The 25132-nt window shown below is 50.7% G+C and overlaps 2 protein-coding genes across 2 annotated transcripts; both read right to left on the minus strand.

The window, feature by feature from the left end:
- Positions 1 to 961: 961 nt before the first annotated feature.
- On the minus strand, positions 962 to 16041 carry LOC126083723 (basic proline-rich protein-like; the record flags this gene model as incomplete). The annotated part of the gene is made up of 7 exons (XM_049897551.1): positions 962 to 1444; positions 11738 to 12056; positions 12240 to 12420; positions 12982 to 13157; positions 13782 to 14186; positions 15237 to 15377; positions 15638 to 16041. Coding segments are annotated over 7 exons (2109 nt in total), but the record flags the coding sequence as incomplete, so codon positions are not given.
- A 675-nt stretch (positions 16042 to 16716) lies between these two features.
- On the minus strand, positions 16717 to 18411 carry LOC126083724 (basic proline-rich protein-like; the record flags this gene model as incomplete). The annotated part of the gene is made up of 1 exon (XM_049897552.1): positions 16717 to 18411. A coding segment is annotated over one exon (1695 nt), but the record flags the coding sequence as incomplete, so codon positions are not given.
- Between the last annotated feature and the right edge of the window lie 6721 nt (positions 18412 to 25132).

A 25132-nucleotide genomic window follows, 5' to 3' on the forward strand; every position in this document is an offset into this window, starting at 1 on the left:
AGGGCTCAGCTCATTCTCTGGGTTCTTTCTCCGGTGGGTCCACACCAACCCAAAGGTTCTTTGCCTGGAGCTGCCCAAAGGGCCAGCGCCTGCGTTCCACACACGGCGTCCCTCTTTTCTGTCTCCCCCTCCTCCAGCCAGACCTCCCCAGCTCCAACATCATGCCCCCACACAGCGTCTGCACACGCTTTTTGGGAAGAAGGGATTGGCTATCTGAAATTGCCATCTAAGAAATACAGTCTCCTTTGCACATTTTTTAAACATAGGCCACGTGGCAGGAATATTTGAAAATGATGGTCAGACATGAATTTTTAAATTCTGTGAAAATGTCCGGAAGGGGTGTCCAGGAGGGGAGGAAGGAAGAAAAGATCAACCGAACATCACCATGGTACTGCTCCTCTTTCTGGCAGGTGGTCGCCGACACCTTCAGGAAGGAGACAAGATAACCCAGGCTCGGCTCTAAGGCAGGATTCTCGACCTCAGCACTGTTGATGTTCGGGGCTAGATCATTTCTGCTGTGGGGGCTGTGCTGTGCATTGTGGGGCATTTAGCGGTACCCCTGGCCTCTCCGCACTAGATGCCAGGAGCACCCCACACCCAGAGTAGTAACAACCATAAGTGTCTCCATACGGTCACCTGGGAAGCGACAGCACCCCAATTGGGAATGCCGGCTGCCATGCAATAAGACCGTTGTTGCAGAAACACACCAATTCTGTAGCCTGGGGCAGCACTGTCCACATACGTAATGTTAAATTTTCTTGTTACCGACATTTTAAAACGTAAAAAAGAGCAGGCAAAATTAACTTTTCCCAATTTACATTTTAATAGACTTTATTTTTTAAGACAGTTCTAAGTTTGCAGAAAAAATTGCATAGGAAGCATGGAGAGTTCCCATATATCCCCGCTCCCAGGGGCCCAGTGTCTCCCGTTACTAAGATCTTGCATTCCTGTGGCTCACCTGTTACGGCTGATGGACCAAGCCTGAGACACTGTTATTAACGGAAATCTGTGGCTCTGTGCGTACACGCCTGTGGGTTGTGGCAAAAGCACAGCATCGTGTATCCACCATGACAGCGTCACACAGAGTCCTGTGGGTTGTGGTAAAGGTGTCATGTCCTGTGTCCACCACGACAGCATCACACAGAGTCCTGTGGGTTGTGGTAAAGATGTTGTGTCCTGTGTCCACCGTGACAGTGTCATACACAGTCCTGTGGGTTGTGGTAAAGGCACAGTGTCCTGTGTCCACCATGACAGTGTCACATGGAGTCCTGTGGGTTGTGGTAAAGGCACAGTGTCCTGTGTCCACTGTGACAGTGTCACACCCAGTCCTGTGGGTTGTGGTAAAGGTGTCGTGTCCTGTGTCCACCATGACAGCATCACACGGAGTCCTGTGGGTTGTGGTAAAGGCGTAGTGTCCTGTGTACACCGTGACAGTGTCAGAGTCCTGTGGGTTGTGGTAAAGGCATAGTGTCCTATGTACACTGTGACAGTGTCACACAGAGTCCTGTGGGTTGTGGTAAAGGCATAGCATCCTGTGTCCACCATGACAGCGTTACACAGAGTCCTGTGGGTTGTGGTAAAGGTGTAGTATCCTGTGTACACTGTGACAGTGTCACACATAGTCCTGTGGGTTGTGGTAAAGGTGTAGTGTCCTATGTACACTGTGACAGTGTCACACAGAGTCCTGTGGGTTGTGGTAAAGACACAGTGTCCGATGTCCACCATGACATTGTCACACATAGTCCTGTGGGTTGTGGTAAAGGCATAGTGTCCTGCGTCCACCATGACAGTGTCACATGGAGTCCTGTGGGTTGTGGTAAAGGCATAGCATCCTGTGTACACCTTGACAGTGTCACATGGAGTCCTGTGGGTTGTGGTAAAGGCATAGCATCCTGTGTACACCTTGACAGAGTGACACAGAATAGTTTCACTGCTCTAAGAATGCCCTGTGCTCCATGAAATTAATACTAATCAAATATTTTATTTAACCCAATGTGCCCCAAATATTATTATTTCAGCATGTAATCAATATTTAAAATTACCCATGTGATAATTTATATTCTTTTTTTTTGTACTACGTCTTGGATATCAGGTGTGTGTATTTTCTACTTACCAGTAAAACCAGTTGCTGTCCGGTCAGTTCCAACTCAAGGAGACCCCACGTGTGTCAGACAGAACTGCTTCATAGGGTTTTCAAAGGTTGTTTTTTTTTTTAAGTAAATCACCAGGCCTTTTTTCCAAGGCACCTCTGGGTAGACTTGAACCTCCAACCTTTCGGTTAGCAGCCGAACACTTAACCATTTGCACCACCCGTGGACTCCTTTCTGCTCACGGCACCTCTCAGTTTGAACTAGTCACTTGTCACGCCCTCAGTAGTCACACGAGGCTAGTGGACATGGTGCTGGCCCACACAAGCTTAGGAGAGTCACGGCTTCATGATTAACCCACAGACATGAGGACTGAACCACAGTAGCCTCAAGGTCCAGCACACTAGCCAGGTGACCTTGAGCACATTATCCTATCTGAGCTTCGAGCTCCCTATTGGTAAAATGGGACAATGGTGCTTTCTGCATGGGGGTTATCGTGAGGGTCACGAAGGAGAACGTAGGCATGAAGCATCATCACGCCAGCTAGTGCTAGTGAGCCTGTACATGCCAGTCCCCTTCCTCTGAGGAGCAACTAGCTCCCCCCAAAGATGGGGGGGCACGCCCCAGGATGGCCATCCATCACAGGACATCCAGATGGACCTTGGCCCGCATTGTTCTCCATCCTGGAAACAGCACTTCCCCAAAGTTCTCAGCCACCAAATTTCCTCTTCCAGGCAGCAGAGTTTGTCTGTGGCACGTGTTTTACCCTTGATTTGTTAATAAAAGTGCTTTTCCTAGAGTGCAACCCAAAGAGGGCGAAGGGAGTGATAACGTGTGTTTGGCGTCTCTGATATTAATAGCACCAAGTGTCGCCCGCTATGACAGTGATGTAAGTGGGTATGGCCATGGGCCCCCTCCCTCCTGGGAGGCAACGCTCCCCGCTGCAAACAGAAAATAAACACAGCCCTGGTGGAGCACAAATGCCAATAACTGTGAAATTTTGATTAAATAATAGATATGTGTTCAGAAGCACTTCTTTATAGTATGTGATTAAGAAAGATAACTAGACATTCTTACAGCCCTAATGATAATAATTACCACAACACGTAAAGTGCAGAATATGACACCAGAAAGGCCATTATTAACCTTTCCCAGGGTTATTTTTTGCGGTGTATTTTTGACACCATGGACACCAGCATTCAGAAACTAAATAAAACTATAGCTGAAGCAATTACCCTCAGCTACTGCCCTGATCTTTCATGGGATCAGGATGCGGGTGAGAAGGGGAGAGAGAGAAAGAGACAGTGCGTGGAGGGCATAAAAAGTCTTTTATACAAAACAGATGCTTGTTTAATATCGAACATCTGGCCAGTCTTACAAAGATTTGTATTAACATTTCTCCAACTGTCAGTAATTCAGAAAACTGACAGAGCTTCCCTGTTTAAATTTTTGCTATAAATAACAACCTTACACCCAGGCAGTTTTTTTTTTTTTTCCTGCTTGTATGCAATTTTTGCTCCCTGACATCTGATACTCAACTGCTGAGCACTTCCTGCCCTGAAGATGCAGAATAGGGAGCATTCTGGAATCTCACTTCCTTGCTCCTCCTTAAGAGCTGCCCCAACCTCCTCCCCACAGCCTCAACAATGACCCACCTCGAAGATTCTCAACTTGTCTCTTCTCTATACCAAGTGCATCCGTTGGCTTTTGCTGCATAACAAACCATTCCCAAATGTACTGGCTTAAAATAACTACCTTTCTTCTCTCTTTTTTTTTTTTGCTCAGGATTCCACGGGTAGGCAGTTCAGACTGGGCTCTGCTGGGTGGTTCTTCTGGCCTCAGCTGGGCTCACATGTGTTTGCACTCAGCTTCCAGGTTGGCTAGGGGCTGGCTAGTCTAGTAGGAGCTCCTCTCTGCTTCTTGTGCCTGCTTATCCTCCAGCAGGCCAGTCTAGGCCCATTCATGTAGCAGAGGCAAGAGTCCAAGAGAGAGGGAGCCATGTACAAAGGCCCAGAACTGGCCTGCCATCACTTCCCTGCATTCTACTGGTCAAAGTGAGTTTGGATTTCCTCCCTTCTTGTAAAGTCAGATTAAAAGAATATAGGGAGGGGAACAAGTATGGCCATTTTTACAAACAAGACCCCACCCCAGGCATAGCTTCTCAGCCATTATCCAAAGGTACTCAGAGCGAGTCAGGGAGGGAATTGCCATTATCATTTTACAGGTAAGGAACTTCAGGAGGAAATCCAAAACCAAAAAAACCCACTGCTGTTGAGTTGATTTCGACTCATAGCAACTCCATAGGACAGAGCAGAACTGCCCCACAGAGTTTCCAAGGCTGTAATCTTTACAATAGCTGGCCGTCACATCGTTCTTCTGTGAAGTCCCTGGTGGGTTCGAACCACTGATCTTTCAGTTAGCAGCCCAGCACTTAATCACTTCTTCAGGAGGCACTAGGGATTAAATTGTATCACCAAAAATATATATGGAAGTCCTGGGCCCTGTACCTGAATAAATGATCCTGTTTGGAAATAAGGTTTCTTTTGTTATGTTAATGAGGTCATACCAGATTAAGGTGGGTCCTGAACCTAATCACTGCTGAGTTATGGACCGAGCAGAATAGACGCAGAGACACACGGTGAGAAGACACCGTATGAAAACAGGTACACACAGCAGACACATCCGCCAAGAATCGCCACAGCTACTCAAAGCTGAAGAGACAAAGAAGGACCTCTCCCTAGAGCGACATCATGAATTCAGACTTCTGAGCTCCTGGACGGTGAGAAAATTAATTTCTGTTCTTTAAAGCCATCCACTTGTATTTTTATAGCAGCATTAGGTAACTAAGACAAGAGGCTAAGGGCTTTGCGCAAGGCTGCATGTCCACTGGGAGAACGAGAACCTCCTAGATGCCACAAAGGCAACGAGACGACCAGAGAGGTAAAAGATTAGTGAAGAATACTCTGGGAGACTACTTTAATCACAACCTGTGACTGCTACCCATGGTTGGGTAGGCTTTTCACTTGACAAAGTAGGCAGCCTCAAGCAAGGAGTGATTTGCACAGCATCAGAAGGTATATTTATAATGTTGTCAACATATTTCTTCCATCATCTCATTCCGTAAAGAAACGAGGCAGCTTACAAAAATATATGCAAGTGTTAGAGGATGAAAATAAATAGGAGAGGGTGTCAGGGCACGGAAAATAGAATAAGAAACAACAAAGCGAAGCCTACATTGTCAAAGGAGGTCAGAGGGGACACGCACGCTGGATATGGCATGCCACCTACCCTTCCTTCTGCCCTCCAGCTGCCGCTTTGGTGGTTAGAACCCTCAGAGGAAACCTCATAGGTTGCAGTCCATGAGGGGAAGCCAAGGTCACCACCTCAAGAAACAGACTCTGTCCTGTGGGTAAACTCACACAATCCACCTGGGCTCTGATAGGCTACCCTATCTGCCTCTCACCTCTCCCCATGGGTGACCGGCTGCCAGCTATTCCCTGTGGCTATGGCTGGTGTCTGGATCAATGGAAGTTTCCAGCCCAGCCTTCAGCTTCCCAATCCAAGGTGAGTGAGGGTCTAGTACCTCGGCTTCCTATCACTCCTCAACTGCTCCCTTTTATCAACTACCTCCTGGCAGGTGGTCAATGGGACACCAGATACTGGCCCTCGGTGGCCATCTCATCCAGCAACCTGTGGGGGTGAGATGAGTCCCTTCTCCCTGCCTTGTCCCCGTGTTTAGAGTGCCCATCACACTAACTGCTCTAGGTGGAGGCACTGAGGGCTTAGGGAAGTGTGCCCACTGTAAAAGGAGTGGGGACCGTCAATATCTCAGCTGAACTCAGCACAGTGGTTCTCAACCAGGGGCCATGTTGCCCCCACAGGTGATATTTGGAAGTGGTATGAGGTCATTTTTTGTGGACACAATGATGGGGGTAGGAGAACACCACTGGCATTTATCAGGAGGGGGCCTGGCATACTAATCATGATATGATCCCACAGGAAAAGCCGTCAATCACAACCTCACTTATCAGCTGCTGCCTATGGGGAGCTCTAAGGAAATGGTGCTGAAGACCAGTACGCTCCGATGGAAACAATAATACATAATATCTGCACAATCGTACCATTGACAAAGGAGCCCTGGTGGCACAATACATAAGTGCTTGTTTACTAACCCACAGGTTGGCATTTGCAACCTACCAGCCATTCCTTGGAAGAAAGATGTGGCAGTCTGCTTCCATAAACATCACACCCTTGAAAACCCTATAGGGCAGTTCTACTCGATCCAACAGGGTCTCTATGAGTTGGAATCAACTCAACAGTAATGGGTTTGGTTTTTTACGGTTTATGGCTGTATTAGTTATCTCAGTGCTACTGTAACAGAAATATCAAACGTAGATGGCTTTAACAAACAGAAGTTTATTCTCTCACAGTCTTGGAGGCTGTTTTTGTTGTTGGGTGTTGTCGAGTCGGTTCTCACTCATAGCCACCCTATGTACAAACAAATGAAACACTGCCCAGTCCTGCACCATTCTCACAATCCTTGTTATGCTCGAGCCCATTGTTGCAGCCACTGTGTCAATCCATTTTGTCTTCCTCTTTTTCATTGTCCATCTTGTCTTCCTCTTTTTCATTGACTCTCTACCAAGTATGACGTCCTTCTCCAGGGACTGATCCCTCCTAATAACACGTCCAAAGTATGTGAGACATAGTCTTGCCATCCTTGGCTCTAAAGAGCATTCTAGTTGTCCTTCTTTGGAGACAGATTTGTTCGTTCTTCTGGCAGTCTATGCTATATTCAACATTCTTCACCAACACCACAATTCAAAGTCATCAGTCCTTCTCTGGTCTTCTTTATTCATCATCCAGCTTTTGCACGCATACGAGGCGATTAAAAACACTCGGGCTTGGGTCAGGCACACCTTGGTCTTCAAGATGACATCTTTGCCTTTTAACACTTTAAAACAGATCTTTTACAGCAGACTTGCCCAGTGCAATGCGTCTTTTGATTTCTTCAGTATTGTTTCCATGGGTATTGATTGTTGATCCAAGTAAAATGAAATCCTTGACAACTTCAATCTTTTCTACATTTATCATGATGTTGCTTATTGATCCAGTTGTGAGGATTTTTGTTTTCTTTATGTTGAGGTGTAATCCATACTCAAGGCTGTGGTCTTTGATCTTCATTAGTAAGTGCTTCAAGTCCTCTTCACTTTCAGCAAGCAAGCTGGTGTCATCCGTATATCACAGATTGTTAATGAGTCTTCCTCCAATCCTGATGCCCTGTTCTTCTTCACATAGTCCAGCTTCTTGGATTATTTGTTCAGCATACAGATTGAATAGGTATGGTGAAAGAATACAACCCTGACACACACTTTTCCTGACTTTAAACCACGCGGCATTCCTTTATTCTGCTCAAATGACTGCCTCTTGATCTATGTAAAGGTTCCTCATGAGCACAATTAAGCGTTCTGGAATTCCCCTTCTTGGCAATGTTATCCATAATTTACTACGCTCCACACAGTCGAGTGCCTTTGCATAGTCAATGAAACACAGGTAAACATCCTTCTGGTATTCTCTGCTTTCAGCCAGAATTCATCTGACATCAACAATGATATCCCTGGTTCCACATCCTCTTCTGAAACTGGCCTGAATTTCTGGCAGTTCCCTGTCGATAAACTGCTGCAGCCGTTTTTGAATGATCTTCGCAAAATTTTACTTGTGTGTGATATTAATGATATTGTTCTATAATTTCCACATTTGGTTGGATTACCTTTCTTGGGAATGGGCATAAATATGAATTTTTTCCAGCCGGTTGGCCAGATAGCTGTTTTCCAAATTTCTTGGCATAGACGAGTGAGCACCTCCAGTGCCGCATCCATTTGTTGAAACATCTCAGTTGGTGTTCCGTCAATTCCTGGAGCCTTGTTTCCTGCCAGCGCCTTCAGAGCATCTTCAGTACCATTGGTTCCTGGTTATATGCTACCTCCTGAAATGGTTGACCGCCTACCAATTCTTTTTGGTATAGCGACTCTGTATATTCCTTCCAAAATCAGGGTGCCAGCTCCAGGGAAAACTTTCTCTGTGTGTTGGCTCTGGGGGAAGGTCCTTGTCATCAATCTTCCCCTGGTCTAGGAGCTTCTCAGTGCAGGAACCCAGGGCTCAAAGCACACGTTCTGCTCCTGGCTCTTCTTTCTTGGTGGTAAGAGGTCCCGCTCTTCTCTGCTCACTTCTCTCTTTCATATCTCAAAAAAAATTGACTTAAGATACAACCTAATCCTATAGATGGAATCCTGTCTCATTAACATAACTGCCTCTAATCCTGCCTCGTGAACACCACAGAGGTAGGATTTACAACACATAGGAAGATCACATCAGATGACAAAATGGTAGACAACCACACAATGCTGGGAATCATGGCCTAGCCAAGTTGACACACATTTGAGGAGGAAAAAATTCAATCCATAACAATGGTTAACAAAGCTTTTGCACATATATTTTGTCATTTAATCCTCAGAATTGCCTTGTTAGATACGGCAGCTCTGATTCCCTTCATTTTACAGACAAGAAAACTGAGGCTTGGGGGGTTTTGTTGCCTGGCTCAGATGTGTCAGTTCAGGTCCTTCAAGACCGGTTGTCAAGAATGCTAAAGGGGAGAGGCAGCAGGAGTAGGAGGGAGAAGCTTCAGATTGGGATGCCGGACTGACACCTGGGGAGGGAGTAAGGAGCACAGCTTAGGAATTGCCTCAGACCACCTTTCAGCCTTGAGCAAGCCTTACCAGGCTGGTGGGTGACCCCAGAACAGAGATCCTCCATCGGAGGAGTCCCAGTCGGGCAGAAACAGTCCAGCCCCACTGAGCTCAGTCATCAGTGGAAAATAATAGGGAGAGCATGGTCTTGGCATCAGTACTGCAGAGGACCTGAAGACGTGGCAGCTGGAGATTACCTGCCAACCACCCTCCCACTGCAGGTTCTCTGGAAGGGACACCTGAGCAGTGTACCTCCGTGGCCACCACATCACACAGTTAGGAATGGCCAAGTTAGGACTCAAGTCCCACAGGCATCTGGCTGACAATGAGATGAGAAAGGAGAAAGGGGAAGGTCTAGGGCCTGAGGGCCTGGAGGGCAGCACAGCCCAGGCGGGCCTGAGAAAGTCCTTGAGTGGGTAGAATGAAAAGCCAAAGGGGGCTGACTGAAAACAAATATCAACTGCTAGGAAACCTGCATTTGCTCAGATATATCGCAAAAAGTTGGGATGCACCGGAAAGTTTGGGCAGAGCTAAAGTAGCTGGGCTCCATGTCCAAGTGATAGCATGACAAGAAGGTTCAATTAGCGAAGTTCTTCCAAACGCAGAAGTCACGGTGCCTCAGTTAAGGAGGAGATGAGGAAACAAACAAAAGAAGAGTTGGGGGGTGAGGATGTTGCCTTCCAAGGTGGCATTTTCTGGTGACTGTTGCTGCAGAGAGCCCCCCGCTGGCGTCTCCCAGCTGAGTGCCACATCACACAGGCACCCTGGCGTTGGAGATGCTATAACGGGGTCTTGGTGTCACAGGAGCAGGAAGTCAGTGATGCACAACCTCTGACTCATTCCCGAGCCAGGGACACAATGAGATCAAAGAAGGATTTAACAGGGGGTGGCACATATATGCCCCAGTTACATCTTCCGCCCCTGGAGGTTTACTGGCAGGCACGTGAGCATCTTTAGTACGTTCTGGCGTCATGGCGGATACTGGTGCAGCTGCCTAAAAAACAAGGAAGTTGCTCTGCACCACATTTGAGTGTTGAGAACCATTCATATGAGGGGATGCTTCCCGGAGGAGTGATTGTGGGAAACTTTTGTGTCTTTTGGCTTCTGTACATTGAGATAAGCCTTGCAAGTATGTTTCCTATTGCCTTTGTGTAACTGGGGAGGTATGGTTATTGGCATTTGGAAATATCCAAGTAAGCAAGTTATTTTGGGGTGAAAATATTTTGTGATGCACTTTCTGGGCCATGGGACCAGTATGTCCTGTGTGTGTGATGTGCTTCATGAAACATGGTACAAACATGGCCCACTCTAAATCACACTGATAAAACATGGTACAGACATGGCGCACTCTAAACCACACTGATAAAACATGGTACAGACATGGCGCACTCTAAACCACACTGATAAAACATGGTACAGACATGGCCCACTCTAAACCACACTGATAAAACGTGGTACAGACATGGCCCACTCTGAATCACACAGATAAAACGTGGTACAGACATGGCCCACTCTGAATCACACTGACAAAACACGGTACAGACATGGCCCACTCTAAACCACACGGATAAAACATGGTACAGACATGGCCCACTCTAAGTCACACTGACAAAACACGGTACAGACATGGCCCACTCTAAACCACACTGATAAAACACGGTACAGACATGGCCCACTCTAAGTCACATGGATAAAACACGGTACAGACATGGCCCACTCTAAGTCACATGGATAAAACACGGTACAGACATGGCCCACTCTAAGTCACACTGACAAAAATTACGTGCAGTGAATGCAATGTCTATTTAGTATTTGTGTATGTTTTTGTGTATTTTTGGAAAGTCGAGTAAGTTATTTTATGGCTCAAATGTAATCAGGAAGTGTGATGCACTACCTGGGCCATGGGATCGTTATGTCCTGTGTATGTGATGTGCTTCATGGAATGTGGGACTAATATGTCCGTGTGTGACATGCTTCATGGAACGTGGGACCAATATGTCCTGCTTGCAACTGGTACCCCATTTTTTCAAACAATAAAAAGCCACCAACAATGATTCAGCATCCATTCCATTAGTGAAAAACATGACATTGCCCAAAAATTCCAAAAGAAAATTCATCCATGAAAGGTTTAGGGGCCTGAGGCGTCTCTCGTGCAGTGCCTCGCCACCTCTATCTTACAGAGGAGGAAACTGAGGCCCAGTTAGGAGAAAGAATTCTTCTAGAGCAGGGTTTCTCAACCTGGGCATTGTTGACATTTGGGGCCAGATAAGTCTTTGTTGTGGGGGATGTTTGATGCATTGTAGAACGTTTAGCAGCACCCTTGACCTCCACCCACTAGATGCTAGTAGCACTAAACCACCTCCCCCCAGCTGTGACAGCTGAAAATGTCTCCACACATTGTCAAATGTCCCCGGTGGAGCAAAATCACTCCCAGCTAAGGACGTCCACTCTAGGTCAGACATCACTTCATGGCAACGAGGGGCCTCACAAGCCAGTGCTTTTACCAGCCCATTATCTGCAACCTTACAGCGTTCCCAGTGGGACTGGGCCAGTGTCTACCCTTCAACACCAGGGACTTTAGAAACAGGGAGGGCTTCGAAAGTCACTGGAATACCCGGGCCACAGCAGAGAGGCGGATCGAAATCTTTGAGCCTGGGTGGTGCAAATGGCTAACGCAGTCAGCTTCTAACCAAAAGGTTTGAGTCCACCCAGAGGCACCTCAGAAGAAAGACCTGGTGATCTGCTTCCCAAAGATCAGCCACTGAAAACCCCAGAGAGAACAGTTCTACTCTGAGAAACAGGTCATCGTGAGTCGGGACTGCCTCGACAGCAACTGGGAGCAGCAGTGGTGGTGGTGGTGGTGGTAGTCATGGTGATGGTGGTGATGGTGGTGATGGTGCAGGCGGTAGTGGTGAGCAGTGGTGGTGGTGGTGGTGGTGATGGTGGAGGCGGTATTGGTGGTGGTGGTGATGGTGGAGGCGGTATTGGTGGTGGTGGTGATGGTGGAGGCGGTATTGGTGGTGGTGGTGGTGGAGGCGGTATTGGTGGTGGTGGTGACGGTGGAGGCGGTATTGGTGGTGGTGGTGATGACGGTGGAGGCGGTATTGGTGGTGGTGGCAGTGATGACGGTGGAGGCGGTATTGGTGGTGGTGGTGGTGATGGTGGAGGCGGTATTGGTGGTGGCAGTGATGATGGTGGAGGCGGTATTGGTGGTGGTGGTGGTAGTGATGGTGGAGGTGGTATTAATGGCGAGGATAGTCGAGGTGGTATTGGTGGTGGTGGTGGCAGTGATGACGGTGGAGGCGGTATTGGTGGTGGCAGTGATGACGGTGGAGGCGGTATTGTTGGTGGTGGTGGTAGTGATGGCGGAGGTGGTATTAATGGCGATGATAGTCGAGGTGCTATTGGTGGTGGTGGTGGTGATGGTGGAGGCGGTATTGGTGGTGGTGGTGGTGATGGTGGAGGCGGTATTGGTGGTGGTGGTGGTGATGACGGTGGAGGCGGTATTGGTGGTGGTGGTGATGGTGGAGGCGGTATTGGTGGTGGTGGCAGTGATGACGGTGGAGGCGGTATTGGTGGTGGTGGTGATGATGGTGGAGGCGGTATTGGTGATGGCAGTGATGACGGTGGAGGCGGTATTGGTGGTGGTGGTGATGATGGTGGAGGCGGTATTGGTGGTGGTGGCAGTGATGACGGTGGAGGCGGTATTGGTGGTGGTGGCAGTGATGACGGTGGAGGCGGTATTGGTGGTGGTGGTGATGATGGTGGAGGCGGTATTGGTGGTGGCAGTGATGACGGTGGAGGCGGTATTGTTGGTGGTGGTGGTAGTGATGGTGGAGGTGGTATTAATGGCGATGATAGTCGAGGTGGTATTGGTGGTGGTGGTGGTGGTGGCAGTGATGACGGTGGAGGCGGTATTGGTGGTGGTGGTGATGATGGTGGAGGCGGTATTGGTGATGGCAGTGATGACGGTGGAGGCGGTATTGGTGGTGGTGGTGATGATGGTGGAGACGGTATTGGTGGTGGCAGTGATGACGGTGGAGGCGGTATTGTTGGTGGTGGTGGTGATGATGGTGGAGGCGGTATTGGTGGTGGTGGTAGTGATGGTGGAGGTGGTATTAATGGCGCTGATAGTCGCTGTGGTATTGGTGGTGGTGGTGGTGATGGTGGAGGCGGTATTGGTGGTGGTGGTGGTGATGGTGGAGGCGGTATTGGTGGTGGTGGTGGTGATGATGGTGGAGGCGGTATTGGTGGTGGTGGTGATGATGGTGGAGGCGGTATTGGTGGTGGTGGTGGTGATGGTGGAGGCGGTATTGGTGGTGGCAGTGATGACGGTGGAGGCGGTATTGGTGGTGGTGATGATGGTGGAGGCGGTATTGGTGCTGGTGGCAGTGATGACGGTGGAGGCGGTATTGGTGGTGGTGGCAGTGATGACGGTGGAGGCGGTATTGGTGGTGGTGCTGATGATGGTGGAGGCGGTATTGGTGGTGGCAGTGATGACGGTGGAGGCGGTATTGGTGGTGGTGGTGGTAGTGATGGTGGAGGTGGTATTAATGGCGATGATAGTCGAGGTGGTATTGGTGGTGGTGGTGGTGGTGGCAGTGATGACGGTGGAGGCGGTATTGTTGGTGGTGGTGGTAGTGATGGTGGAGGTGGTATTAATGGCGATGATAGTCGAGGTGGTATTGGTGGTGGTGGTGGTGGTGGCAGTGATGACGGTGGAGGCGGTATTGGTGGTGGTGGTGATGATGGTGGAGGCGGTATTGGTGATGGCAGTGATGACGGTGGAGGCGGTATTGCTGGTGGTGGTGATGATGGTGGAGACGGTATTGGTGGTGGCAGTGATGACGGTGGAGGCGGTATTGTTGGTGGTGGTGGTAGTGATGGTGGAGGTGGTATTAATGGCGCTGATAGTCGAGGTGGTATTGGTGGTGGTGGTGGTGATGACGGTGGAGGCGGTATTGGTGGTGGTGGTGGTGATGACGGTGGAGGCGGTATTGGTGGTGGTGGTGGTGATGGTGGAGGTGGTATTGGTGGTGGCAGTGATGATGGTGGAGGCGGTATTGGTGGTGGTGGTGATGACGGTGGAGGCGGTATTGGTGGTGGTGGTGATGATGGTGGAGGCGGTATTGGTGGTGGTGGCAGTGATGATGGTGGAGGCGGTATTGGTGGTGGTGGTGATGATGGTGGAGGCGGTATTGGTGGTGGTGGCAGTGATGACGGTGGAGGCGGTATTGGTGGTGGTGGCAGTGATGACGGTGGAGGCGGTATTGGTGGTGGTGGTGATGATGGTGGAGGCGGTATTGGTGGTGGCAGTGATGACGGTGGAGGCGGTATTGGTGGTGGTGGTGGTAGTGATGGTGGAGGTGGTATTAATGGCGATGATAGTCGAGGTGGTATTGGTGGTGGTGGTGGTGGTGGCAGTGATGACGGTGGAGGCGGTATTGGTGGTGGTGGTGATGATGGTGGAGGCGGTATTGGTGGTGGCAGTGATGACGGTGGAGGCGGTATTGGTGGTGGTGGTGATGATGGTGGAGGCGGTATTGGTGGTGGTGGCAGTGATGACGGTGGAGGCGGTATTGGTGGTGGTGGTGATGATGGTGGAGGCGGTATTGGTGGTGGTGGCAGTGATGACGGTGGAGGCGGTATTGGTGGTGGTGGCAGTGATGACGGTGGAGGCGGTATTGGTGGTGGTGGTGATGATGGTGGAGGCGGTATTGGTGGTGGCAGTGATGACGGTGGAGGCAGTATTGGTGGTGGTGGTGGTAGTGATAGTGGAGGTGGTATTAATGGCGATGATAGTCGAGGTGGTATTGGTGGTGGTGGTGGTGGTGGCAGTGATGACGGTGGAGGCGGTATTGGTGGTGGTGGTGATGATGGTGGAGGCGGTATTGGTGGTGGCAGTGATGACGGTGGAGGCGGTATTGGTGGTGGTGGTGATGATGGTGGAGGCGGTATTGGTGGTGGTGGCAGTGATGACGGTGGAGGCGGTATTGGTGGTGGTGGTGATGATGGTGGAGGCAGTATTGGTGGTGGTGGCAGTGATGACGGTGGAGGCGGTATTGGTGGTGGTGGCAGTGATGACGGTGGAGGCGGTATTGGTGGTGGTGGTGATGATGGTGGAGGCGGTATTGGTGGTGGCAGTGATGACGGTGGAGGCGGTATTGTTGGTGGTGGTGGTAGTGATGGTGGAGGTGGTATTAATGGCGATGATAGTCGAGGTGGTATTGGTGGTGGTGGTGGTGGTGGCAGTGATGACGGTGGAGGCGGTATTGGTGGTGGTGGTGATGATGGTGGAGGTGGTATTGGTGGTGGCAGTGATGACGGTGGAGGCGGTATTGTTGGTGGTGGTGGTAGTGATGGTGGAGGTGGTATTAATGGCGATGATAGTCGAGGTGGTATTGGTGGTGGTGGTGGTGATGGTGGAGGCGGTATTGGTGGTGGTGGTGGTGATGGTGGAGGCGGTATTGGTGGTGGTGGTGGTGATGACGGTGGAGGCGGTATTGGTGGTGGTGGTGATGGTGGAGGCGGTATTGGTGGTGGCAGTGATGACGGTGGAGGCGGTATTGGTGGTGGTGGTGATGATGGTGGAGGCGGTATTGGTGGTGGCAGTGATGACGGTGGAGGCGGTATTGTTGGTGGTGGTGGTAGTGATGGTGGAGGTGGTATTAATGGCGATGATAGTCGAGGTGGTATTGGTGGTGGTGGTGTGGTGGCAGTGATGACGGTGGAGGCGGTATTGTTGGTGGTGGTGGTAGTGATGGTGGAGGTGGTATTAATGGCGATGATAGTCGAGGTGGTATTGGTGGTGGTGGTGGTGATGGTGGAGGTGGTATTGGTGGTGGCAGTGGTGATGGTGGAGGCGGTATTGGTGGTGGTGGTGGTGATGACGGTGGAGGCGGTATTGGTGGTGGTGGTGGTGATGGTGGAGGTGGTATTGGTGGTGGCGGTGATGATGGTGGAGGCGGTATTGGTGGTGGTGGTGATGACGGTGGAGGCGGTATTGGTGGTGGTGGTGGTGATGGTGGAGGTGGTATTGGTGGTGGCAGTGATGATGGTGGAGGCGGTATTGGTGGTGGCAGTGATGACGGTGGAGGCGGTATTGGTGGTGGCAGTGATGATGGTGGAGGCGGTATTGGTGGTGGTGGTGGTGATGACGGTGGAGGCGGTATTGGTGGTGGTGGTGGTGATGGTGGAGGTGGTATTGGTGGTGGCAGTGATGATGGTGGAGGCGGTATTGGTGGTGGCAGTGATGACGGTGGAGGCGGTATTGGTGGTGGTGGTGATGATGGTGGAGGCGGTATTGGTGGTGGCAGTGATGACGGTGGAGGCGGTATTGTTGGTGGTGGTGGTAGTGATGGTGGAGGTGGTATTAATGGCGATGATAGTCGAGGTGGTATTGGTGGTGGTCGTGGTGATGGTGGAGGCGGTATTGGTGGTGGTGGTGGTGATGGTGGAGGCGGTATTGGTGGTGGTGGTGGTGATGATGGTGGAGGCGGTATTGGTGGTGGCAGTGATGATGGTGGAGGCGGTATTGGTGGTGGTGGTGATGACGGTGGAGGCGGTATTGGTGGTGGCAGTGATGATGGTGGAGGCGGTATTGGTGGTGGCGGTGATGATGGTGGAGGTGGTAGTGGTGGTGGTGGTGATGACAATGGAGGCGGTATTGGTGGTGGTGGTGGTGATGATGGTGGAGGCGGTATTGGTGGTGGCAGTGATGACAATGGAGGCGGTATTGGTGGTGGTGGTGGTGATGATGGTGGAGGCGGTATTGGTGGTGGTGGTGATGATGGTGGAGGCGGTAGTGGTGGTGGTGGTGGTGGTGGCAGTGATGACAATGGAGGCGGTATTGGTGGTGGCGGTGATGATGGTGGAGGTGGTAGTGGTGGTGGTGGTGATGATGGAGGCGGTATTGCTGGTGGTGGTGGTGATGGTGGAGGCGGTATTGGTGGTGGTGGTGATGATGGTGGAGGCGGTATTGGTGGTTGTGGTGGTGGTGATGGTGGAGGCAGTATTGGTGGTGGTGGTGGTGGTGGAGGCGGTATTGGTGGTGGCGGTGATGACGGTGGAGGCGGTATTGGTGGTGGTGGCAGTGATGACGGTGGAGGTGGTATTGGTGGTGGCGGTGATGATGGTGGAGGCGGTATTGGTGGTGGCGGTGATGACGGTGGAGGTGGTATTGGTGGTGGTGGCAGTGATGATGGTGGAGGCGGTATTGGTGGTGGTGGCAGTGATGACGGTGGAGGCAGTATTGGTGGTGGTGGTGACGGTGGAGGCGGTATTGGTGGTGGTGGTGGTGACGGTGGAGGCGGTATTGGTGGTGGTGGCAGTGATGACGGTGGAGGCGGTATTGGTGGTGGTGGCAGTGATGACGGTGGAGGCGGTATTGGTGGTGGTGGCAGTGATGACGGTGGAGGCGGTATTGGTGGTGGTGGTGATGACGGTGGAGGCGGTATTGGTGGTGGCGGTGATGACGGTGGAGGCGGTATTGGTGGTGGTGGCAGTGATGACGGTGGAGGCGGTATTGGTGGTGGTGGTGATGACGGTGGAGGCGGTATTGGTGGTGGCGGTGGTGATGGTGGAGGCGGTATTGGTGGTGGTGGTGGTGGTGATGGTGGAGGCGGTATTGGTGGTGGTGGTGGTGGTGATGGTGGAGGCGGTATTGGTGGTGGTGGTGGTGGTGGAGGCGGTATTGGTGGTGGTGGTGGTGGTGATGGTGGAGGCGGTATTGGTGGTGGTGGTGGTGGAGGCGGTATTGGTGGTGGTGGTGGTGATGGTGGAGGCGGTATTGGTGGTGGTGGTGGTGATGGTGGAGGCGGTATTGGTGGTGGTGGTGGTGGTGGAGGCGGTATTGGTGGTTGTGGTGGTGGTGATGGTGGAGGCAGTATTGGTGGTGGCGGTGATGATGGTGGAGGTGGTAGTGGTGGTGGTGGTGATGATGGAGGCGGTATTGGTGGCGGTGGTGATGATGGTGGAGGCGGTATTGGTGGTTGTGGTGGTGGTGATGGTGGAGGAAGTATTGGTGGTGGTGGTGGTGGTGGAGGCGGTATTGGTGGTGGCGGTGATGACGGTGGAGGTGGTATTGGTGGTGGTGGCAGTGATGACGGTGGAGGCGGTAGTGGTGGTGGTGGTGATGACGGTGGAGGCGGTATTGGTGGTGGTGGTGGTGATGGTGGAGGCGGTATTGGTGGTGGTGGTGGTGGTGATGGTGGAGGCGGTATTGGTGGTGGTGGTGGTGGTGGAGGTGGTATTGGTGGTGGTGGTGATGATGGTGGAGGCGGTATTGGTGGTTGTGGTGGTGGTGATGGTGGAGGCAGTATTGGTGTTGGCGGTGATGATGGTGGAGGTGGTAGTGGTGGTGGTGGTGATGATGGAGGCGGTATTGGTGGCGGTGGTGATGATGGTGGAGGCGGTATTGGTGGTTGTGGTGGTGGTGATGGTGGAGGCAGTATTGGTGGTGGTGGTGGTGGTGGAGGCGGTATTGGTGGTGGCGGTGATGACGGTGGAGGCGGTATTGGTGGTGGTGGCAGTGATGACGGTGGAGGTGGTATTGGTGGTGGTGGCAGTGATGATGGTGGAGGCGGTATTGGTGGTGGTGGCAGTGATGACGGTGGAGGTGGTATTGGTGGTGGTGGCAGTGATGACGGTAGAGGCGGTATTGGTGGTGGTGGTGACGGTGGAGGCGGTATTGGTGGTGGCGGTGATGACGGTGGAGGCGGTATTGGTGGTGGTGGCAGTGATGACGGTGGAGGCAGTATTGGTGGTGGTGGTGATGACGGTGGAGGTGGTATTGGTGGTGGTGGCAGTGATGACGGTGGAGGCGGTATTGGTGGTGGTGGTGATGGTGGAGGCGGTATTGGTGGTGGTGGTGACAGTGGAGGCGGTATTGGTGGTGGTGGTGACGGTGGAGGCGGTATTGGTGGTGGTGGTGGTATAATCAGAAAGAACCACACTTTTTTTAGTAGCTTGATTCTTTTCATTATGAATCATTTCCACAGTACCAAAAAAATTAGAAAACAGAGACAATGAATCAAATGACGTGACTCTACCACCTTATAGAACTCACGGTTAGCTTTCGGTGCATTTTCAAATCTTTCATTTCTGAGAGCTAATCAGGATACCTCCAGGTCATTAGAGCTTAAAGAAGTTAAAGACATTAAGTTGGGGAAATAACCCTGGTGGAAGTGTGGAAGTGGGCTTCCTCTGTCCATTTTAACTGGACTATTTTGAGAGCGCCCTCGGGCCTCCAAGCTTATAGACAAGGTTTTTTGTTTTGTTTTTGCAGGTGTTATGGATTGAATTGTGTCCCCAAAAAATATGTGTTGTAAATCCTACTGTATCTGTGGTTATAGCCCCATTTGGGAATAGGGTTTTCTTTGTTGTGTTAATGAATCAGTATTAGTGTAGGGTGTATCTTAAATCAATCTTTTTTGAGATATAAAAGAGCCGATTAAGCAAGCAGCAAGCAGAGCCGAGATGGAGGAAGACAGATGCCACACCACATGAAGATCACCAGAGAACTGAGAAACAGAAGCTGAAAAGAGACAAGGAAGGACCTTCCCCCAGAGCAGACAGAGAGAGAAATCCTTCCCCTAGAGCCAGCACCCTGAATTCAGACTTCTAGCCTCCTAAACTGTGAGAGAATAAACATTCGTAAAACCGCCCACTTGTGAAAGCAGCACTAGATAACCAAGGCAGCAAGATACTGCAGAGCTCAGCTACTCCGGCCTGCTAGGACTTCCCAGCGCTAGGATCAACTGATCCATAGAGTTTCCAAGGAGCGGCTGGGGGATTCGAACTGCTGACCTTTTTGATTAGCTGCTGAGCTCTTTAACCACTGTGCCACCAGGGCTCCTAGGGTCAACTGGGAATGCCTTACATTTGTATATCATCAAAGAGCCTTACCTGATTTTTTCCTCTTTGTTATTGCCATAAAGTTGTTTTTCCTGTAAAGTTAGCTGAGAAGGTGTTATTACCCCCATCCTTTACTTGAGGAAACAGAAGCTCAGAGATGGAGTCACTTGCCCAAAGTCACAGTGAATTAGACACTACATCAGAACCAGGACCTGTCTTCTGGCTGCCATCAGCCAGGTGGGGTGGGGGTTGGTGGGCTCTGCTCTCCCCACACCTTCTCTGAGCCTTGGTTTACCCATCGGTAGAATGGGTGTGAGGTTGGCAATGCTGTTTCTTGGGGTCGTTGGGATAATTCTAAGAGATTGTTGTTGTTGTTAGGTGCCATCGAGTCAATTCCAACTCATAACGATGCTATAGGACAGAGTAGAACTGCCCCATAGGGTTTCCAAGGAGCACTTGGTGGATTTGAACTGCTGACCTTTTGGTTAGCAGCCAAGCTGTTAACCACTGCATCACCAGGACCCCACTGTGTGAGGTAATGTACATAAAATGCCCCACACAAATTAGACACTTTCAGAGTAAAACTGTCTAATACAATCATTTATTCTGCAAGAACTTTTGCCATAGATGAACGAATGAATGACCCCATGTGTGTCAGAGGAGAACTGTGCTCCATAGGGTTTTCAAGTCTGGTTTTTCAGAAGTAGATTGCCAGGTCTTTCTTCTGAGGAGCATCTGGGTAGACTTGAACCTCCAACCTCAGGGTTAGCAGCCAAAAGCATTCACCATTTGTACCACCCGGGGCCTCCTGAATAAATGCAAGCCACCACTTATAAATCATGTTGGTGGTGGTGGTTGCTGGCGAGTTGGTTCCAACTCATGGTGACCTCGCGTGCAGAGTGGAACTGCCCCATTGGGTTTTCAAGGTTGTGACCTTTCAGAATCAGGTCACCAGGCCTTCCTTCTGAGGTGCCTCTGGGTGAGTCTGAACCATCAACCTTTTGTGCCACCCAAAAGCCCCTACAAATTGTGTTGGCAAGTGTAAGAAAGTCAGTAGTGAAATGGGAGAGCCAGCAGCTGGGGAGCAGGGCAGACGTCCGCCACTTGCCAGCTCTGGGACCTCGGATCTCTGCACTTTGGCTTTGTCATGTGTGGGACGGGATAGTAATATCCTCCCACAGTGTCGTGAGGACTAGGTGAGATGTGCAGCAGCTTCCAGCCCGGAGCCTCGCAGGGACCACAGGGAAAAGCTGCTGGTCCTCTGCTTTACCGAGCCCACCCTTCCGGTGCTTTTAAAATAAAGCTTGATTTACAAATATTCGCCAGACACACAGCCCGCCTTCTCCCGCACACATTGAGGCTGAAGTGGGACTCCTCTGCAAAGGTGGGCCAGGTGTCCTGGAGAGCTGCCTGTGCTCCCAGCAAAACCAGCAGGCGTCACAGAGAATGCCTGGCCCCTCTGTGTCTGTGTGGGGACAGCTCCATCCCGCCTGATTTTAGCCAGTGTCAACCACAGCACACAGCCTGCATGCCGCAGCCTTTCTGGGTCATCGAATGGCTTCTGGGCCAGGAGGAGACGCCTCCTCTTTTGTCACGAGGTGATGCTGGCATTGGTCAAAGTCAAGAAGAGCATTTGATCCAAGGCTCCTATGTGCTGCGCAGGAAATCGACACCAGATAGCCACGGCTCTGGGCTGGATGCACCCTCTCACTTTTAACCCCAAACGCTGATCCACTAATGAGGGCCTGAGATGCCAGCACATTGTCATTGCATTGGAATGCTGTTGAACTTGGGAGGGGAGGACCTCTAAGCTCAAGGAGAGCACTGGAAATAACCCTGGAACCATTAGAAGCGCCAGGCACCCATCTCAGCCTCCTGGCTGTGGGGTTTCAAGTCACTTTCAAGCGTGCCACATACGGTTATGCACGCTGTTCACTGAAGAAGACGGTGAGTAAGGGTTGAAACTCACTCTGAGCTTTGCTTGCCAAGCCATGCACCCTGGAACAGGGCTGTGCCAGCCCAGAGAAAGACACACACTTTCTTAATTCTCACAAAGGCACAAATGGGCCAGTAACCCCAGTCCCACGTCTTTTCAGAAGCTCAGTTTCTCCCTCTGTGAAATGGGAGGGATCTTTAGGGAACTGTTTTGGAGGAATTTTAGAGCCCTCTCTCCATTTGATATTTCTTTTCCCTCCACTCCCCTTCAAAAGAAAAAAAAAAAAAAGCCTTTTATCATTCAGAGCTTCCAGAAGGGAAGCTAAGCAGGTGTGGGCAGAGTTGAGAGATGCTTAGGGTATTCATGTCAGCAGGACTCCCAGTGCCAGGCTTGGGGTCCTGGGTGGGTGAAGGCAGTGGGCAGCAGAAGGCCTAGTAAGTTTGGGACTGGAGGTGGTGCAGAATGAGCTTAGCCTGGACAGGTGAGTTTATTAATCTTCCAGAAAAATGCTTAGCAAACAGCCACCACACAGGTCTGAAGTTAGGAAAGCAGCCTGAACCAGAGGGATGAGCTTCAGAAGCCCAAGTGAGCCTGTCAGAGCCTAGATGAGCCTGTCAAAGCTTAGGTGAGCCCGTCAAATCCTAGGTGAGCCCGTCAGAACACAGGTGAGCCCGTCGGAGCCCAGGTGAGCCTGTCAGAGCCCAGGTGAGCCCGTCAGAGCCCATCAGAGCCCAGGTGAGACCATCAGAACCCAGGTGAGCCCATCAGAACACAAGTGAGCCCATCAGAGCCCAGGTGAGCCTATCAGAGCCCAGGTGAGGCCATCAGAACTGCCCTGCCACTCAGCTGCTATCTAAGAAGGGGGCTGTTTTTAAAGCAGGGATGGACCGGCTCCTGGAGGCCCCGCAGGCTCCAGTCCTTTAGAAGGTTCTGGTTCCAGGTGGGACTTCACACCTAAGCATGCAGGGAAAGGGCTCTGGACTTCTCCTCAGAGAGAAAATGGCTAGGAGGCTGAGGGGATCTGACCTGTCCCCCAGGCAGCCGGGCTGCTGGGGAATTCAGTCACGGGGATTTGGGTCAAGCTCTGAGAAATGTTCCTGTCAGGGACACCTGCTCTGACCTGAGCCTATTTTTAGAAATTCTTTTTAATGAACAGCATGCAAAACTCCAGATTCAGCAGGTACAATTCTCCTGGGCTCCTTCCCCAGTATGTTTTAAAGGCAGTCGTTGATAGAAAGCACATTTTTCTCTCACAAGGGCCCTTTGAAACACACTCACGCCACAGGCCACACGTCTCACTGACCACTGCCTGTCCGTTTACGGTAATCACAATAGTCACAGATTCCTACACGCCGAGAGCACTCTACAGTTTGCAGAACACACCCACCTGCTGACTCGCTGTATCATCACAGCAGCACTATGAGGTGACTATGATCCCATTCTACAAATGAGGAAACTGAAGCTCAGAGAGACAGATCAGCCAACTCAAGGCCACCCAGTTAATAAAGAGCAGAGATGGGACTCGGATGAGTCTGCTTGTTCTGAAATCAACACTTTTTTCAAGTTGCCTGGACATCTCTGTAACATCTTTCACTGCCTGTAAAGAAATGAGGATTGCTTAAATGATGTCAGTCAACAGGCACCCTGGACACTGAACAATTATTTACGGCTCCTTTTACACAGTGGGGTTCCTGCATCTGTGTGGGGCTTGGGGTGCATGTAGTAAAAAAAAAAGCACTAACAGTAACTGCGGTTGTGGTTCAGCTCAAGGGAATTCATTAAAAGGTCACAGGGGTGCTCACAGGAATGAACGGAGAGCTGGGCTGGACTCGACAGGGTCAGAACCAGGAGGCTCTGGAATGTGGGCAGCAAGTACTCACCAAATGTCTCTCAAGAAACCACCGCTCAGGTGAGCCAGCACCAGCCTTTTACACTTCCTGGTCTCCGCTCAAGAATCTCAGGAGAGAATCTGATTGGTCACATGCCCGTTCTCGGCTGGGGGGTGAAGGGCCCTTTGACTGACAGCTTCTCTGAGAATGTATTCAAAGGGGAAGTTTCGCCCCAGAGGGCAGCCGGAGCGCATTAGTCAAAGAAGGAGGAATCGACCCAGGAAGCAAAGGAAGCACAAATATTCACTGCATTCTTTCTTTAAAAGCTGTGTGTGAATCAGGTTTCTAATGGATGGTTTCCATGTTCCCTTTTCCTTTGATTCCACCGTCTTTCCAGCACTATTTTCAGTTCATCTCTGAGTGCCTCCGTGAGTAATGCCACCTAAGATTTTGGCTGCTCACAGCTGTGTGTGACTTGGGGCCAGTCCCTGCACTTCTCTGCGACCCTGTTTCCTCGTCTGTACCAGGAGGCCGAGGCCATGTCTGCAAGTTCAGGGAAGCCTGGGAGTTCTGGAGACCCAATGCTGGAGCCATGTTCAGAAGGCTAATAGCAAGTTGACGTGGGGAATCTGGGTGATGCCCTCACACCAACCATTGTTTCCACCTTTAATGACAATGAGGCCAGGGCTGATTCCCCAGTGGCATGACAGAAACTGGCCGGCCGGGCTAAAGGATCTTTTCCCACCTGCTTTCCTACCATAGATGGAATTACAAAGGCTTCTAGTCCTCCGGGCTCATCTACAGTTTGGTGCCCACCCAGCTCCCCGCCGCCCTGTACAAGCCCTCTGCGCTTCCCTTCTTTCTCGACTGGGCACATCCCTCCTCACCTGCCAGCTCCTGCTCCGATGTACCCCCTGCTCTGACCACCTGCCCTAGCTGGAATAGAATCTCCGTCCTCTGGGCTCCTCTGACCGGTGCCTCCATTGTTGTTCCTACCAGTGTCTTAGTCATCTAGTGCTGCTGTAACAGAAATGCCACAAGGAGTGGCTTTAACAAACAGATTTATTCTCTCACAGTTTAGGAGGCTAAAAGTCCAAACTCAAGGCCCCAGTTTTAGGGAAAGGCTCTCTCTCTCCGTCCACTCTAAGGGAATGTCCTTGTCTCTCTTCAGCTTCTGTTCCTCGGTTCCTTGGCAACTTTCCTGTAACATGGAGTCTAGCTTCCCCCATCTGGGATTGCTTGCTTCTGTACCTAATCTGCTCTTCTTATATTTCAAAGCGATTGGGTTTAAGACACACCCTACACTGATAAAAGAAGAAAACTCAGTTCCCAAACGGGATTATATCCACAGGTATAGAAGTTAGTATTCCAATACATACTTTGGAGGGACATAACTCAATCTATAATAGCCATGTTGGATTAAGTACTCCTATTTATCAGACCAACTGACTGGAAGAGATCCATATTTATGCCTATCCCCAAGAAAGATGATCCAACCGAATATGGAAATTATAGAACAATATCATTAATATCACACGCAAGCAAAATTTTGCTGAAGATCATTCAAAAACAGCTACAGCAGTATATCAACAGGGAACTGCCAGAAATTCAGGCTGGTTTCAGAAGAGGAAGTGGAACCAGGGATATCACTACTGATGTCAGATAGATCCTGGCTGAAAG

Source organism: Elephas maximus, chromosome 10 (genome assembly GCF_024166365.1).
Source record: "Elephas maximus indicus isolate mEleMax1 chromosome 10, mEleMax1 primary haplotype, whole genome shotgun sequence".
In the NCBI taxonomy this organism is placed as follows: Eukaryota; Metazoa; Chordata; class Mammalia; order Proboscidea; family Elephantidae; genus Elephas; species Elephas maximus.